General features: G+C 45.9%; 1 protein-coding gene and 1 long non-coding RNA gene across 3 annotated transcripts in view; both read left to right on the top strand.

Annotated features, from left to right (window-relative positions):
• Positions 1–15,837, top strand: part of LOC129457242 (uncharacterized) — a 147,030-nt gene that overhangs the window by 110,152 nt on the left and 21,041 nt on the right. The gene's annotated exons all lie outside the window — the stretch shown is intronic.
• fars2 (phenylalanyl-tRNA synthetase 2, mitochondrial) overlaps positions 1–15,837 on the top strand; it is a 30,666-nt gene that overhangs the window by 7,620 nt on the left and 7,209 nt on the right. For both annotated transcript variants that reach the window (XM_055230179.1, XM_033985789.2), the window contains exon 8: positions 9,203–9,363. In XM_055230179.1, the coding sequence (XP_055086154.1) occupies positions 9,203–9,363 (161 nt within the window). The remainder of the gene's footprint in view (positions 1–9,202; positions 9,364–15,837) is intronic.

The raw sequence follows: 15,837 nt of genomic DNA, 5'->3' as shown, positions 1-15,837 counted from the left end.
TGAAGTCTCACATTTGTCTCACATTTGTCTAAATGACCATATCATACCCACAGATTTATGTAAAATGAGCTTCACTTTTGCAAAAGCCTGTGTCTCTAGAATATAAAATCATGTGTTGACATAGTTTATCTCTAAACAAGCCACAAACTTGCCATTTGAGGAAGTAAATATAAGCATCAAATATCAACCATATTTTTTATATCTGTCAAATACTGATATCTGGGGAAACCCTCCAACATCACTCATGCTGATATTGGAACCAATACAGTATATTGCTCATCCCTAAGGTGTAGTTGTTTCTACCACATTCGCTCTGCTATCTCCTGCCTTATTTTACATAAAAGCTGCTAAAACTGCAGTTTAGATCTCTGCAAACATGTTCTGAAATGTTCCTGTGTGTCAGATGCCCTCCCAGTGTCTTCATAGGGTCTTATTCTGTATTAAATGACTCTGTAGGTTAGGTCTGTACAAACATGTTCTGAACTGTGATTCTTCTGGACTTGAAGAGAATCCTACTTTTAATACATTTCTATATAATTGTAAAGCTTGTCAGAAAAATCACACTTAGATATTTTTCTCAAATAGCTCGGCCCTAGAGGAGGAGTTGGAGGTGTAGTTCCCAGTTTGACCTAGGGCTGTAATTGTAAATTTTCAGTATTTGAGTTTTGAAATCAGACACCAATCAATACTAAAACCTGTATTGAAACTAGATACTCATTTGAGTAGGTATTGATACTAAAAAAGTCACATTCACAGGACAGAAAGGAACCTTTCCTGAATATCTTTAGAATGATCTTGAGAATGATCAGAACAAGTATAAGACTAGTATACACACATGGACCACTATGAACTACTGGACACTGAGGGAGTACACAGATATAAGACACATAGGAATAGAAAACAAAGTACTACCATTTAATGTCTAAAGAGGTTTTGTTTAATCATCATGGTACTGGAATCGGTATTGAGTATCAAGTCTGTTCCTTAGTATCAAAATTGAGAAATTTTAGTATGATAACCCTATAATGAAAATATCAGTTAATCTATTTTTTGATCTATTTATGCACTAGCCCCTGTTAAATCAGGTCTAAACCAGGTCTAAGCCAGGTCTAAAGCAGCACTGTACCAGGACTGTACCAGGACTGAACCAGGACTGAACCAGGACCGAACCAGGACTGAACCAGGACTGAACCAGGACTAAACTAGGCCTGTAGTGCAGACAAAAGGAGTGTTGAGGGATTGATCCTTTATAGCGTGGAAAATTAGTTAGTGTGAATATGTAATGAGCGTGTGCTGACACATTAAAGGAAGGGGTGGGGCCACGGGGCAAGATCATGAATAATAATCAACATAGTGCTGATATCGGTTAATCGATATACCGTTCTGTCTATGAGGTGTGAGGGTGGTAGTAGACATTGCTGGTGGTCCTTGTCTTTTAAACTCTCTTGCTGATGTAATCCTAATAATGTGGTGGTCCCCCTCCCTCTCCCCTTCACTGCGGCAACCTCCGTCGCCATGGAGACCGCATCTCCATCGCACGGACCCGCCTTCTCCTGTCGCTATGGATTCTGTTTATTTAATTTTACAAAGACATTTTTTTTAAATCTGAAAATAATCTCATAGGGGATTGTCCAAGTGTCTTATAACCCCCCAAAAACCAAAAAAGGCCCATCCTATGGTCCCATAGTCCTGGTTCAGTCCTGATTTAGTCCTAATTTAGTCCTGGTTTAGACCTGGTTTTGTACCAATTTAGATCTTGTTTAGACCTGGTTTAGTCCTGGTTGAGTCCTGGCTTAGTCCTGGTTTAGACCTGTGGAGATTCCGTCTGCTCCTCTACATCCAGTCGTCATGACGTTGACCCCTGACCCCCAGTCTTCTGACCTCTGACCCCTGTCCCACTGACGGCTTCATCATCTGGCATTTATCAGAGAGTTTGGACATTCAAAGGCCAACAAGTCAAACAGGACTAAACCAGGACTAAACCAGGACTAAACCAGAACTAAACCAGAACTAAACCAGAACTAAACCAGAACTAAACCAGAACTAAACCAGAACTAAACCAGGACTAAACCGGGACTGAACCAGAACTAAACCAGAACTAAACCAGAACTAAACCAGAACTAAACCAGAACTAAACCAGGACTAAACCGGGACTGAACCAGGACTAAACCAGGACTAAAACAGGACTGAACCGGGTCTAAACTGTGGATTTTACTTGTCACATGAGGTTTAATTCTGTTTTGTAAGTGACTATAAATAAATTGTGTCACAGGTAGTGGATATAAGGCACCAGCTCACTCTGACCAGAGCAGAAGACGCCTCTTGGATGAGCGGTTAAACTTTTGTCTAGTTGACAAAATTAATTTAATCTCTACGTCTAATGCAGTTCCTTCTCCCACCTCCTCTCTCTCCTCTCCTCCTCTCTCTTTCTCTCTCTCTCTCCTCTCCTCTCTCTATCTCTCTTTGTCACTCCTCTCCTCTCTTTCCTCTTTCCCCTCTCCCTATCTCTCTCTCTCTCTCTCACTCCTCTTCCCCATCTCTATCTCGCTCTCACTCCTCTTCTTTCCTCTCTCTCTCTCCTCTCCCTCTCCCTCCCTCCCTCCCTCCCTTCTCTTACTTTCTCTCCCTTTCCATCCCTCCCTCTCCTTTCTCCTCTCCTCCCTTTCTTACCTCCTCTCCTCCCTCTCTACCTCTCTATTCCCTCTCTCCTCCATCCATCCTTCCCTATCTCACGCCTCCCTGTCCTTCTTTTCTTCTCCGTCTATGTCTCCTCTGTTCTTCCTCCCTCTCTCTCTCTCTCTCTTTTCCCTAGTCTCATGCATGCCTTCCTCTCTTCCTCTTTCTCTCCTCCCGTAAATCTGTCTCTCATCAGAATAACTTGTCTCAAACCAATTAGTCCAGCCGTCCTCTGCCTCATTAACTCTACACCAACACAAGACACGCCTGTAAACATTACACTTAAAGACCGGGACTAGAGCGGGACTGAACCAGGACTGAACCAGGACTGAACCAGGACTGAACCAGGACTGAACCAGGCCTGAACCAGGACTGAACCAGGACTGAACCAGGACTGAACCAGGCCTGAACCAGGACTGAACCAGGACTGAACCAGGACTGAACCAGGACTGAACCAGGACTATAGTGCAGACGGGAGTGGTGTTGAGTGATTGATCCGTTATTAGCACAGAAATCTCGTTAGTGTGAATATGTGATGACTGTGCCCCAACACATCAAAGGACAGGGCGGGGCCAAGGGACAAGATCATGAATAATGAATGAGCTCTGGGATTAGAGCCAGAGCCACCACCTGATCCCCTCCAAAACCAGTCAAAATCCGGACAAAATCCTGGTCCCGAGGGACACTGAGGTCCAAGGGGAGGGGCCTTACATGCTGTTAATGGGAATAAAACAAGATTAAATCAGGACTGAACCAATGGAACCAAGAGTGAACCCAGTCTACATCCTGGTCTAAACCCTGATCTCAACCCTGGACTAGAGCAGGTCCAGAGCAGGTCCAGAGCAGGTCCAGAGCAGGTCCAGAGCAGGTCCAGAGCAGGTCCAGAGCAGGTCCAGAGCAGGTCCAGAGCAGGTCTAGAGCAGGCCTCTTTATGAGCATACACAGATTGATTGCTTTGGTTTTTGCCTCTGTGTCTCTGGGGAAACCTCATTAAAACACGCTCAAATGTCCCAGAGGACCAGAGACTGGACCAACAAAGACCACACCAGGACTGGGGCTAGACCAGGAATAAACCAGGAATGGACCAGGACTAGGCCAGGGCTATAATCAGTCTGCAGATTCTGGAGAGTCAGAGCAGGGCGTGGGTCATTAATTTGCAGACGCAACAGTCAACAGAATTTACATATTAATTAAACCTACACTTTTATATATATTTTAAATTTATGACCAATATCACAACCAAATTATATAAAATATGCATGCAGTATTTTGATGTTTTAAGCTTATGACCCAGGGCTGGGCATATGACACAAAAAAATTTATCCCCCCCATATTGATCAATGATAATTTTGCATTCAATTTTATTTGGCCTTATTAAAAACAGGACTAAACCAAGATAACGCAGGACTGAACCAGTAATAAACTGGAACCAAACCAGGTCTAAACCACGTCTAAATCAGAACTAAACTGGGACTGAATTTAGACTGAATTAAGATTAAATCAGGACTGAACCAAGACTGAATCAGGTCTAAACAAGGTCTAAACAAGGTCTAAACGAGGTCTTAACCAGGAGTAAACCAGGAGTAAACCGGGACTAAAAACCAGGACTAAGCCAGGACTAAAGAAGGACTCTGTAGACAGTTGGTGAAATGCAGATCACGACTCTGTGGGTTTCCTCAGATCTATTTTTATCTGCTCCCTTTAATATTTATAACTCATCACGCTCTGAGTCTATCAATACAACAGACCGGGATTAGACAGGGTTTAGTCCTGGTTTAGTCCTGGTTTAGTCCTGGTTTAGTCCTGGTTTAGTCCTGGTTTAGTCCTGTGTCAGATGCCCTCCCATGCTCCTGTATTTTGTGTGTCAGATGCCCTCCTCTCATACAGGTGTATTGGAAGAATGTCTATGATTATATTGCAAATTACCTGGTTGACCTGGTTTATGCCTACTTTTACTGTTATTACCGGGCCTTTAAAGTCCAGTCATCTGGTACTAATTCAGGACTGAACCAGGTCTGAACCAGGTCTGAACCTGGTCGGAACCAGGACTGAACCTGGTCTGAACCTGGTCTGAACCTGGTCTGAACCTGGTCTGAACCTGGTCTGAACCTGGTCGGAACCAGGGCTGAACCAGGACTGAACCAGGATTGAACCAGGTCTGAACCAGGTCAGAACTTGGACTGAACCCGGACTAATCCAAGACTAACCCCGGGTTAAACCAGGCCAGCTGTAGCCCCATATTCCTCTGCATATTCATGAGTTCATTATGTCTGTGTCATGTTGAATGCACAGCTGTGTTTTTTCCGTGCTGTGTTCTGGACCCTGAATGCATCACTCCTGATTCACTGTATCTGAGCGTGTTTGAATGTAGTGCGTGGCGTTTAGGGCCCATATGGAAATATGACTAACAGAATCTGACATTAAAGAGCCACATAAGCATCACCATGTTACACCCACCATTTTGGACACAAATTGAATTTGATTTCTAAAATATCACCCAAAAAATTAAAAATATACATTTGTATATGTATATGTTCATGAACTAATGTTGAAAAACCTGTACTCACAAACTCGCCTCTCCGCAGACCTGATTCATAACTTTCTGTCTTTATCATCTGGAATTTAAAGTCAACAAGTCAAACCAGGACTGAACCAAGACTAAATCAGGACTGAAGCAGGAGCAGTGTTGAGTGATTGATCCGTTATTAGTTCAGGTTTTTACAATAAAACATGTCTGAATACATCTGTATAAATGTAAAATAGATAAGGTTAATGCAATACTGTGGAACATCCCAGACAAATAAATGTCACAGATACAAGCAGTGAAGGACCAGGAAAGTTATATAGTGTAGCTTTAACCCATAAAATTCCTGATTTGGTCTGATTAATTTTCTTTTCTAAATATTTAAATCTCTTGAAATGGTTTGCATTCAGATCATAGACAATATAAAGAAGTCACCCACAGCTCTCCACTCCAAATTAACTTAATCCAAGCTAGCACTTACAGTAGCTAAACTGGAGCCAGGATCCATATTTTGAAAACTGACCATGAGTATCATAGCAACCAAAAGGCCAATCTAGAGCGAGGCTGTGGAAGGTAACACTCCCTTTCCACATGCTCCGCAGGTTTAACAGGGAGCGGGCACTTAGCAACAAGGTTTGATTGTCAGATTGATTGACAGTGTTGAAAAGCTAACTAAAAGCTAGCTAAGAGTGACCGTGGGGAAAGAAGGCACCCGTTTTGTCTATATGTTGATTTACAAATGAAATGGTGAAATAAAAACACCAGTATTATGTAGAGCGGGTTAATATGAACATTTTAAGATCAAAATAATGAGCTTGACAGCAGTAGTTACAGAGAGAGGAGACACAGTTTTTCAATATAAAGTGAATTGGAGCCAATGGAGCCGAAAACGTGCCCAAGTTCACTTCCTGTTTGGAACACGTTGGCTAGCATGTTATGTCCATTTATATATACACTTTATGGCTCTTATTCTATAATACCATTACCCTAATCTCAGATGGAGGGCAGGGTCTGTAGAACTCTATTGGAGATTTACTGTTTTTGAAAGAAATCTCCAGAACCATATTTTTATTTGTTTGGGATGAGCTCCATAACATTATCATATTAATCATATGGTTTAAAGTCCTTTCAACTGACAAAAGTCACATCTTTGGATCATTTGACTTTTGTTTATTTACACTTGCAGAGAAGACGTTGAACGTTGTGTTTTTGTTTCATGTGGATAGGAAAAGTAATTACAGAGATATTAACCATAAACCAGGTCAACACATCTGCAATCGAACTTTGTGCTGATGTTACTGTGTGGTGTGTTCAGGCCCATTCCTCACAGCGTGGTGACTGTGTGGTGCGTTCAGGGGCTGTGCGTAAATGTCAAGTGTCTTTCAGCCTGTGTGATGTTTTACTCATGTGATGATGTGTTTGTGCAGCGTGAGTCAAACCTGAATGCATCACCACACCAACTGTCCCCATATACAAGAACTGGTCAGGATCTGGTTTAGTCCTGGTTTTGTTCTGGTTTAGTCCCTGGTTTAGACCTTGTTTAATCCTGGTTTATTCCTGATTTCCTTCTGGTTTAGTCCTGGTCTAGTTCTGGTTTAGTTCCAGATTTAATCCTGGTTTAGTCCTAATTTAGTCCTGTTTTAGGGCTGTTTTAATCCTGTTTTAATCCCTGATTTGGGCTCCAGCTCCCATCGGGCTGTGGCTCAGCTGTTGCCCAGGAATGAGGCTCCGTTCATGGGGAGTGTCCGGGAGTGTTACGGGGGGCTCTGGAGGAAGCGAGTGTAGGAGGAAGGATTGATTTTGTGTCGAGAAGTGGAGAGAAAAAGACAGGATCTACGGATGAGAGGATGAGAACTGACAAAGTGGAACCCGCAAGACAAATGAGCACAAGAGAAGGAGGGAGAGGGTGAGAGGGAGAGAGAGGAGGAGAGAGAGGGAGGGAGACAGAGTGAGAGAAGGAGGAGGAGCAGAAGAGAGAAGGAGGGAAAGTGTAGGAGACGGAGGAATGAGGGAGAAGGAGAGAAGAGAGGAGGTGAGAGAAAGAGACAAAGAGGAAGAGGGAAGGAGCGAGAGGAAGGAAAGAAGGGAAGTAGAGAGAGCAAGGACGTAGAGGAGGAAAGATAGGAGGGAGGGGAAAGATGAGGAGAGAGAGAGGGTGAAGAGAGGAGAGAAAGGGAATGAGAGGGAAGAGGAGGAGAGAATGAGTTATGGAGGAGACAAGGATTCATGAGAGTAGAGGATCATAAAAAGAATAGATTTTATATTAAACTGAAATAAGCTGCAACTTTTAACAATAACAAGTGATTTTTCTATTGGTTTGTATTCACTTTGGAAAGAAATCACACTGCAGTTTGTCTGACCAATATGACACATTTCCGTTTGTGAATAATTCCAGATTCACAGGGAGGGCACCTGACACACAGGGACAAGACCCCATGGAGACACAGGGAGGGCATCTGACACACAGGAGGAGGACAAGAGATTACTGGACTCTGAGACAAAGACGAGCCACTGCAGCGAGGCACCCAGCCAAGTCCCTCCTCTGGACCAATCACAGAACAGCAGTTAAATCCTCAGCCAATCAGAGCACTGGACCTGACTGTAGTTCATTACATCATTCACACACAACATTTGCATCCTATAAACCAGGATTTAACCAGATCTAAACCAGGACTAAACCAGGTCTAAACCAAGACTAATCATGGACTAAACCAGGACTAAACCAGGACTGAACCAGGCCTAAAGCAGGTCTAAACAAGGTGCTAAACCGGGGTTAAACGAGAACTCAGGCAGGACTAAACCAGGACTGAACCAGGATTGAACCAGGATTGAGCCAGGTCTAGACCAAGTCTAAACCAGGACTATAACAGCTCTAAAATGGGACTAAACCAGGACTAAACCAGGACTGAACCAAAGACTAAATCAGGACTAAACCAGTTGCTAACATTACTGCAGATTTCTACAACTATCCCTCCTCTGTGTGCGACCTGCCTGCTGCACAGCATTCTGGGTAAACAGTGTGACAAACAGAGGAGTGCATCGTGGGTAAACATCGTTAGCACAAATGGAGCTAAACAAGGCGCTAACAAAGAATAAACACACTCCTTATTATTACACAGGCTGTGCATAAGGCTGTGGGGTCATTTCAGTCCAAGTTTAATATATGAGCAGGTTTGGCTGCATTTATTTATGCTTCATATTTTACTTATTTTCACCTCAATTATGCCACATGTTGAGTTGAGTCAAGTCGAAAATGGCCAGGAGTGAACCAGGGACTAAACCAGGAACTAAACCAGGGACTAAACCAGGGACTAAACCAGGGACTAAACCAGGGACTAAACCAGGGACTAAACCAGGGACTAAACCAGGGACTAAACCAGGGACTAAACCAGGGACTAAACCAGGGACTAATGTACCACATTTATTGGACTATTGGAGAAGGACAAATTTAAAGAGTCAAGACTTAGGAGGAGGTATTCTACCATGTTATAACATTGTCACTTCATCAAAAACATGCCTGAGAACATTTTAGATGTCATCCATGCGCATTTGTGTTATCTAGTGACCTCTACTCTATTCAAACCCTCCTTACGGTTAGCCTATACAAGGCTCCGCCCACAAGCCTTTGTCACTCACGCTCCCACACGGCAGGTCTCCATAAATATACAAAATCATGATACAAAACAATATACTACATTCACAGACCTGATGTGCAGTAGCTTTCTTAGCAGGATACACACTGATTGTGTTGTGATAGAGCTCTGAAGGGGGAGTGAGAGCAAAGGGAGGGGAGACTCAGAGCATCAAAAACGAGTCAGTCATAAAACTTGTTAATATGTAGTTTTTGGCGAATACAGCATTTTTAAAAAGATAAATGTTAACATGTGTGATCAAAATTTTGTGTTAGCAGTTAATACCCCATAAAAGTGTTTTAAAAAATAAATAAATAAATAAATATTTGCTCTCTTGATTCTGATTGGCTCTCCTCTCTGTCCATCACAGCGGGGGCGGGACATAAGCTTGGCTGGGCTTTTGGATTGGGTCTGGAGCGTTTGGCCATGGTTCTGTTCAACATCCCCGACATCCGCCTGTTCTGGAGCCGAGACGAGCGCTTCCTCAAACAGTTCCGAGTGCACGACCTCCAGCAGCCAATCAGCTTCCAGGTGAAACTCAAACCAGCCAATGAGCTTCAAACCAGCCAGGATTAAAACCAGGGCTAAACCAGAACTAAACCAGAATTAGCTCGTCTTCACCCTCTCCACCTCTATATCTACCTCTTTCTCGACTTCTATCTCCTCCCTTTTACTACCTCTCTCCTTCTCTCCTCCACTCCTCCCATCCACTCCTCCCAGTCCTCTCTCTCACGCTATTTTCGCTCTCTCCTCCCTCTCTTCCTCTCCTCCTTCTCTCCACCTCTTTTTCGCTCTCTTCTCCTTCCTCTATCGCCTTCCCCTTTCTCTATCTTCCCTCTCTCTCTTCCTCTCTTGCTCTGTCTCTCCTCCCTCTTGCCCCTCCCTTGCCTCTCCTCTCTTCCCTCTCTCTCGTCCCCCTCTGCTCTGACTGGTCGTAGTACACATGTCTTCCTCCTCTCGAGTCTGTGACCCAGTTCTGGAGATCTGTTCTTGAATAAAACATGGAGGAGCTCAGACATCAGGAGGACATTTACTCGTGACAGGAGCATTCTGTGACAGGAGCGTTCTGCGACAGGAGAGTTCTGTGACAGGAGCGTTCTGCGACAGGAGTGTTCTGCGACAGGAGCGTTCTGCGACAGGAGCGTTCTGCGGCGGGCATTCTGCGACAGGCGTTCTGCGACGGGCGTTCTGTGACAAGAGCGTTCTGCGATAGAGGCGTTCTGCGACGAGAGCGTTCTGCGGCGGGCGTTCTGTGGCGGGCGTTCTGCAATAGGAGCGTCCTGCAACAGGAGCGTTCTGCGACAAGAGCATTCTGCGGCGAGCGTTCTGCAATAGGGCGTCCTGCGACAGGGGCATCCTGCAACAGGAGCGTCCTGCAACAGGAGCGTTCTGCGACAAGAGCGTTCTGCAGTGGGCGTTCTGCGATAGAGGCATTCTGCGGCAGAAGCGTCCTGCGATGGGCGTTCTGCGACAGGAGCGTTCTGCGGCAGGAGCGTTCTGCGACAGGAGCGTTCTGCAGCAGGAGCGTTCTGTGACAGGAGCATTCTGCGACAGGAGCGTTCTGCGACAGGAGCGTTCTGCGACAGGAGCGTTCTGCGACAGGAGCGTTCTGCGACAGGAGCGTTCTGCGACAGGAGCGTTCTGCAACAGGAGCATTATACGGCAGGAGCGCACCAGAGACTGACTATTTAAATCCTAATCTGCAAAATGGACTTTTTAGAGCTTTTAACCATGTTATAGTTATTTCCCTTTGCCGTTTAAACTTCCAAAATTGTATTTGGGGTGATTTGTGCATGTTTCAGAGCGTTCTGCGGTGGGCGTTCTGCGATAGAGGCGTTCTGCGGCAGAAGCATCCTGCGACGGGCGTTCTGCTATAGGGGCGTTCTGCGACAAGAGCGTTCTGCGGCAGGAGCGTTCTGCGGCAGGAGCGTTCTGCGGCAGGAGCATTCTGCGACAGGAGCGTTCTGCGACAGGCCTTCTGTGACCGGAGCGTTCTGCGACGGGCGTTCTGTGACATGAGCATTTTGCGACAGGAGCGTTCTGCGACCGGAACGTTCTGCGACAGGAGCGTTCTGCGACAGGAGCGTTCTGCGACAGGAGCGTTCTGCGACAGGAGCGTTCTGCGACATGAGCGTTCTGCGACATGAGCGTTCTGCGACATGAGCGTTCTGCGACATGAGCGTTCTGCGACAGGAGCGTTCTGCGACAGGCGTTCTGCGACATGAGCGTTCTGCGACATGAGCGTTCTGCGACAGGAGCGTTCTGCGACAGGAGCGTTCTGCGACAGGAGCGTTATACGGCAGGAGCGCACCAGAGACTGACTATTTAAATCCTAATCTGCAAAATGGACTTTTTAGAGCTTTTAACCATGTTATAGTTATTTCCCTTTGCCGTTTAAACTTCCAAAATTGTATTTGGGGTGATTTGTGCATGTTTCAGAGCGTTCTGCGGTGGGCGTTCTGCGATAGAGGCGTTCTGCGGCAGAAGCATCCTGCAACGGGCGTTCTGCTATAGGGGCGTTCTGCGACAAGAGCGTTCTGCGACAGGAGCGTTCTGCGGCAGGAGCGTTCTGCGACAGGAGCGTTCTGCGACAGGAGCGTTCTGCGACAGGAGCGTTCTGCGACAGGAGCGTTCTGCGACAGGAGCGTTCTGCGACAGGAGCGTTCTGCGACAGGAGCGTTCTGCGACAGGAGCGTTCTGCGACAGGAGCGTTCTGCAACAGGAGCATTATACGGCAGGAGCGTTCTGCGACAGGAGCGTTCTGCGACAGGAGCGTTCTGCAACAGGAGCATTATACGGCAGGAGCGCACCAGAGACTGACTATTTAAATCCTAATCTGCAAAATGGACTTTTTAGAGCTTTTAACCATGTTATAGTTATTTCCCTTTGCCGTTTAAACTTCCAAAATTGTATTTGGGGTGATTTGTGCATGTTTCAGTGCGTTCTGCGGTGGGCGTTCTGCGATAGAGGCGTTCTGCGGCAGAAGCATCCTGCGACGGGCGTTCTGCTATAGGGGCGTTCTGCGACAGGAGCGTTCTGCGGCAGGAGCGTTCTGCGACAGGAGCGTTCTGCGACAGGAGCGTTCTGCGACAGGAGCGTTCTGCGACAGGAGCGTTCTGCGACAGGCCTTCTGCGACCGGAGCGTTCTGCGACGGGCGTTCTGTGACATGAGCATTTTGCGACAGGAGCGTTCTGCGACAGGAGCGTTCTGCGACAGGAGCGTTCTGCGACAGGCCTTCTGTGACCGGAGCGTTCTGCGACGGGCGTTCTGTGACATGAGCATTTTGCGACAGGAGCGTTCTGCGACCGGGGCGTTCTGCGACAGGAGCGTTCTGCGACAGGAGCGTTCTGCGACAGGAGCGTTCTGCGACAGGAGCGTTCTGCGACAGGCGTTCTGTGACATGAGCGTTCTGCGACAGGAGCGTTCTGCGACAGGAGCGTTCTGTGACGGGCGTTCTGCGACGGGCGTTCTGCGACGGGCGTTCTGCGACAGGAGCGTTCTGCGACAGGAGCGTTCTGCGACAGGAGCGTTCTGCGACAGGAGCGTTCTGCGACAGGAGCGTTCTGCGACAGGAGCGTTATACGGCAGGAGCGCACCAGAGACTGACTATTTAAATCCTAATCTGCAAAATGGACTTTTTAGAGCTTTTAACCATGTTATAGTTATTTCCCTTTGCCGTTTAAACTTCCAAAATTGTATTTGGGGTGATTTGTGCATGTTTCAGAGCGTTCTGCGGTGGGCGTTCTGCGATAGAGGCGTTCTGCGGCAGAAGCATCCTGCAACGGGCGTTCTGCTATAGGGGCGTTCTGCGACAAGAGCGTTCTGCGACAGGAGCGTTCTGCGGCAGGAGCGTTCTGCGACAGGAGCGTTCTGCGACAGGAGCGTTCTGCGACAGGCCTTCTGTGACCGGAGCGTTCTGCGACGGGCGTTCTGTGACATGAGCATTTTGCGACCGGAGCGTTCTGCGACAGGAACGTTCTGCGACCGGAGCGTTCTGCGACAGGAGCGTTCTGCGACAGGAGCGTTCTGCGACAGGAGCGTTCTGCGACAGGCGTTCTGTTACATGAGCGTTCTGCGACAGGAGTGTTCTGCGACAGGAGCGTTCTGTGATGGGCGTTCTGTGACATGAGCGTTCTGTGACAGGAGCGTTCTGCGACAGGAGCGTTCTGCGACAGGAGCGTTCTGCGACAGGAGCATTATACGGCAGGAGCGCACCAGAGACTGACTATTTAAATCCTAATCTGCAAAATGGACTTTTTAGAGCTTTTAACCATGTTATAGTTATTTCCCTTTGCTGTTTAAACTTCCAAAATTGTATTTGGGGTGATTTGTGCATGTTTCAGTAATCTTTAATCTATTATTTTCAATCACCATTTTGCCGATCACCCCCGTTTTCACCCCGTGGTACACGCCCACTGTGACATATACAGTTTGTTCTCCAATTTTATTTTCTTAATTGATAACCATAGGCTTTGCCAATGTCTTATAGTCATTTTGGTACAAAAATCAGCTGTTTACATTTATGCTGACGTCAGCTCCCACTGGGCTGTTACACATTAATCATGTTATTACAGTGTTCATCATGATCTTACTCACACTTCTATTTAGATTCAATTCAATTCAATTCAATTCATTTATTTTTGTAACGCCCAAAATCACAACAACAGTTGTCTCGAAGGGCGTTCATGTTTTGGTTGATGGGGGAAACCGGAGTACCCGGAGGAAACCCATCCAGACACGGGGAGAAACATGAAAAACTCCACACAGAAAGGCCTGGTGACCCGGGGATCGAACCAACCTTCTTGCTGTGAGACATGAGTGATGGCACTCAGTCACCGTGCCGCCAAGACACAAAAAACAAAACAACAGGAAGAATCAGACACAACAAGAAAAATCAGACACAACAAGAAAAATCAGACACAACAAGAAAAATCAGACACAACAGGAAAAATCAGACACAACAGGAAAAATCAGACAACATAAGAAATCGGCCAGGAGACCAGACGAGGAGGAGGAGAGCCGGGCGAGGAGGAGGAGAGCCAGGCAAGGAGGAGGTCCAACTGTCATCGGGGCATCTGAAAGAGATACACTCCACAGGGGGAGTGGGACAGGGGACAACATGTGAATAGCATTGCTGATGAGAAAATAGGGCAAAGTAGAGGATAGTGCTCAGGTTGCCATACTTCCCCCAGCTAGTTACTCCTACTGCAGCTTATCTTATCCCGGGTTTTAATAACCCTAACTCCCTCACTAAGTAACCTGGTCATACGCTATACCGAAGAGGAAGGTTTTAAGCCTGGTCTTAAATACAGAGACTGTGGGGGCCTGTTTAACATCAGCAGGGAGTTGATTCCATAGCACAGGAGCTTGGTAACTGAATGCTCTCCCTCCCACTGTACTTTTGGACACTCTAGGAACCACTAATAGTCCTGCATTCTGAGAGCGAAGTGCTCTGTTTGGCTGGTACGGGACAATAGCATCTTGCAGATAGGATGGGGCCATACCGTTTAGGGCTTTGTATGTCAGGAGGAGGACTTTGAATTTGATTCTAAGCTCGACAGGAAGCCAGTGCAGATATTTTAGTACAGGACTGATGCGGTCTCTTCTTTTAGTTCCTGTTAGGACTCTGGCCGCTGCATTTTGGACCAACTGGAGGCTCCTTATAGTACTTTTGGGGCAGGCGGCAAGCAGGGAATTACAGTAATCAAGTCTGGAAGTAACAAATGCATGGATGAGTTTTTCAGCATCGTTTTTAGGTAAAATATTTCTAATTTTAGTTATATTTCGCAGGTGAAAGTATGCGGTTTTACAAGCTAGGTTTATATGGGCTGTGAATGAGAGATTTTGATCAAATAGGACTCCAAGATTTTTTACAGTAGGGCTAGAAGCTATATTCACATTGTCGAGTGAGAATATCTGGTCTGACAGAGAATCTCTTTGACCTTTGGGACCAACGACAATGACCTCTGTTTTTTCAGGATTTAAGAGCAGGTAATTCAAGGTCATCCAGGTTTTGATGTCCTTCACACAGGCACTGAGTTTATCTATTTGATCAGTCTGATTTGGTTTCATTGATAAGTACAGCTGAGTGTCATCAGCGTAGCAGTGAAAATTAATGCCATGTTTTCTGATAATGTTACCCAATGGCAACATATACAGAGTAAATAGGATTGGACCAAGCACAGATCCTTGTGGAACACCACAGGCTACTTTAGAACAGGGAGAGGTGCTCTGGTTTATACTAACAAACTGGTACCTATCTGATAGATAGGATTTAAACCATTTGAGGGCGGTCCCTCTGATTCCAATGTCACATTCTAACCTCTGCAGTAGAATGTTGTGATCAATGGTGTCAAACGCTGCACTGAGGTCCAGTAGGACCAGGACTGAAGCCAGCCCGTTATCAGCAGCTAGTAGTAAATCATTTGTTACTTTAAGCAGTGCAGTCTCTGTGCTGTGGTGAGCTCTGAATCCAGATTGAAATTTTTCAAATATATTATTGTCCTGCAGGTGGCGGCAGAGCTGTTTCACCACAACTCGTTCTAGATTGACTCGTGCATGTTTGAGTAATCCTGTATTGTCCTGCATTTAAGGCTGAGTGTTCAGAAAATGTCCATTTTCACCTATCCCCACCCACTACTCTGTACTACCCAAACATTCAGACACTGGGTCATACACGAAGAACAGTCCTAGTTTAGTCTATTTTACAACAGTTAGAAGGCAAGACTTCTTAGTTCTGCAATTTTGAACAGGAAGTCAAAAAACTTTTCATAAAGTTCAAGAAAGATTGTTGAAAAATGGCCGTTACCATGGAAATCTGCCATGTTTGTGGCAGTAGTGCAAAACTCTCATGGAGATATATTAGCCAAAACAAGGTTAAAAACTAAACAAAAGAGCAGAGGAACAACCCAATAAACTGTTGGGGCACTGCTGGTAAACACATGTGTCACTCTAGAGAGTCAGAAAACATGTGAATGAACATAAAGGCTAGTGTTTAGCATCTT

The sequence above is a fragment of the Periophthalmus magnuspinnatus genome, chromosome 20 (assembly GCF_009829125.3).
Source record: "Periophthalmus magnuspinnatus isolate fPerMag1 chromosome 20, fPerMag1.2.pri, whole genome shotgun sequence".
Classification (NCBI taxonomy): Eukaryota; Metazoa; Chordata; class Actinopteri; order Gobiiformes; family Gobiidae; genus Periophthalmus; species Periophthalmus magnuspinnatus.
The sequence above is the reverse complement of the archived record's forward strand: the minus strand, read 5'-3'. Positions and strand labels throughout refer to the sequence as shown.